At 50.4% G+C, this 2,563-nt stretch overlaps 1 protein-coding gene across 1 annotated transcript in view; it reads right to left on the minus strand.

The window, feature by feature from the left end:
* Nucleotides 1-264: 264 nt before the first annotated feature.
* The window catches only part of dusp1 (dual specificity phosphatase 1), a 3,486-nt gene continuing 1,187 nt past the window's right edge, over nt 265-2,563 (minus strand). Inside the window, exons 3-4 of the mRNA XM_080008406.1 lie at nt 2,253-2,472; nt 265-1,516 (exon numbers count right to left, since the gene is read on the minus strand). Coding sequence (XP_079864532.1) covers nt 1,161-1,516; nt 2,253-2,472 — 576 coding nt within the window. The 3' untranslated portion in view covers nt 265-1,160. The remainder of the gene's footprint in view (nt 1,517-2,252; nt 2,473-2,563) is intronic.

The following is a 2,563-nucleotide window of genomic DNA, read 5'->3' on the forward strand; positions in this document are numbered from 1 at the left end:
CTTTGTGAACGTTTGACGATTAAGAGCACAGTTGCGTTTTAAAATTGTGATAAGTATTAAAAACATAATCTAATTCATGGATTTGATTACAAATTATTGTAATGACATCCAAATCCAGTAATAATTAAAAAAAGAATAATGATTTCAGTCAGCTTTTCTTGCTGTGTCATTGTCAGTTTGAAGGTTTATTCTAATAGTACAATTCTATTTAACCACTAAATCCCCGCGCGTAAATCCCCCAAAAAAACAAGTTCTCCAAACAAGTACGAAATGCAAAGTGGCATTTATTCAATGGTATCAAAACAATTGGACATTTGACAAACATCTGCAAAAATAGATATGATAAAGAAATATATTACTTTACTTCAATAAATATGTTTGAACACGGTCACTGAGTACAACGTGGGCCCCGCTGTGGTAATGCCGGGGTTTGTGTCTTTGTCCCAGGGCTGTGTTACACAGCATAGAAAGGTGAGGTAATAATGGTTCGTTTCCCCCAAAGCTTCAGGATCGTACGGGTCTCATTGGGGTTTTCAATGACAGTCATTTGCACTTGAATTTGCAACCGTTTCAACATGAAATGTAAATGCACCGGACACGTTCATTGTTCGCCCCGACGAGGGAGGGCCGGGGTCCACATCCGTCTAAAAGTTTGGCAATTTCTCCCCAGAACGCTTCCTTTAACCAGCCCCGGGAGGCAAAAAAAAAAAAAATGGACATTTGAAAAATATCAAACACGATTCCTGAGTCAACGGTAAATGTTTCAACTGCAACCGTAAGGCCTCCTCATTCTGCAACGGTTAAAATAAACGATTATGATTATCAAAAGCGGTCAAAGGACTATTGAAATGCTTCTAGCTTCCGCTACATTCCAGCCGCGTCTCACCACCTCTGCGGGTCGACGGCGGCTGCTTCGTGGGTGACATTCACATTTGAATCAGATGTCGTCACAACAATACTGCGGGGATGGCGGCGCGCAAACTCCCAAGTTGTTTATCACAGTTCCGGGAATCGGCCATCCTGAAGACCCGACCGCGGCCCAGAGAGCGGCGCCTGCCATCGGACGGTGTTACGCTACGACCGCTACACCCCGCAGTCGCCGGGAAGGGGGGCGGGGGGGGGGCGCGGCGCGAGTCCGAAAAAAGGTCCGCGCGGCACCCTCAGCAGCTCGGCGACGTGGTGATGGGGCTGTGCAGGAAGGAGAGCTGGCCGGCCGAGGGGTGCACGGGGATGGAGACGGGGAAGTTGAAGACGGTGCTGCTCTTGCCGATGGCCGGGCTGCCGGCCTCCGAGGAGCACGTCGACGAGGCCAGGACCTGAGACTCAAACTGGAGCAGCTGGCCCATGAAGCTGAAGTTGGGGGAGATGATGCTGCGGCGCTGCTTGACGAACTCGAAGGCCTCGTCCAGCTTCACGCGGTTGGTGCGCATGAGGTAGGCCAGGCAGATGGTGGCGGAGCGGGAGATTCCCGCTTGGCAGTGGACGAACACGCGGCCGGCTTTATTCTTCACAGAGTCTGGAAATGGAGGAAGAAGGGAGCGAAGGATCAGCGCATCGTAAAACCTCTACGGGGTCGAGCAGCCACACAGAGCTAAGTATTGACACACCGCTGTCACATCCTGCCGACCTTGGGTGACAATTTCAGTTTCTATTCAAATGTAGCGCCGCTCGTAACGGCCAAGTCTCATTAAGACGCAGGAAGAGCGGTTAATAGGGGCATGGGGTGTGAGCCTGCGGGGGCTATTCCCCAAGGAGGTGTTCTGAATGGACAATGGGGGGAGATAGCACCCTGCTGGGGGTATTGATCTAGGAGGAAGGCAGGCAGCAAGTGTGGAGAAACTGCCTTTTGTTCGGCTGGAACAAAGAGGGGCACTGAGGGAGCCATTCAGGCCCGGCCGGCCTATCCACCGCCAGCGGAGAGAGGCTGCTGCCTCTCAATTCAAAATGAAAAAGGGACATGTCTTCAACTGGGGCCGAAGGGGGATGATGTAATCGCCATTGTGGAGGATCGGAGGAGCCTATGCCGAACAGCTGGTCAGTTTTGGAGGGAACTTTTTACAATTTAAATCCGAGTCTCAATGGCTGCATATAGCGGGGGGGGGGGGGGGGGGGGGGGATTCGGCCGTTACGTTTCTTGCCGTCAATGGGCTGAGTGGCAACAGCTGCGGTGTGAGTGCGGTCGGCAGTTGGGAGAAATTGATAAAAAAAAAAAATAATTTAAAAAGCTGAATAAAAGTGACACGTGGACTCACCGATAAATTCAATTGCCTCGTTGAACCAGGAGCTGATATCGGCTTTGTGGTTGTCCTCCACGGGGATGCTCTTGTACAGGAAGGAGTCCTCAAAGTGGTTGGGACAGTTGGCGGAAACATTGATGAGAGCGGTGATCCCCAGCATGTCCAGCATGTCTTTCCTGGAGGCATGGTAAGCACTGCCAAGGTAGAGGAAGGGAAGAATCTCCACTGGACCCCCCTAAATGGTAAAAAGAAAGAAAAAGAAAAAAGGAATAAGAGTCAATGTTGAAACCGGAAGTAGATTCAAAGCAAAAGGTGATGTTCGTACA

This window comes from Zeus faber, assembly GCF_960531495.2.
Source record: "Zeus faber genome assembly, chromosome: 10".
In the NCBI taxonomy this organism is placed as follows: Eukaryota; Metazoa; Chordata; class Actinopteri; order Zeiformes; family Zeidae; genus Zeus; species Zeus faber.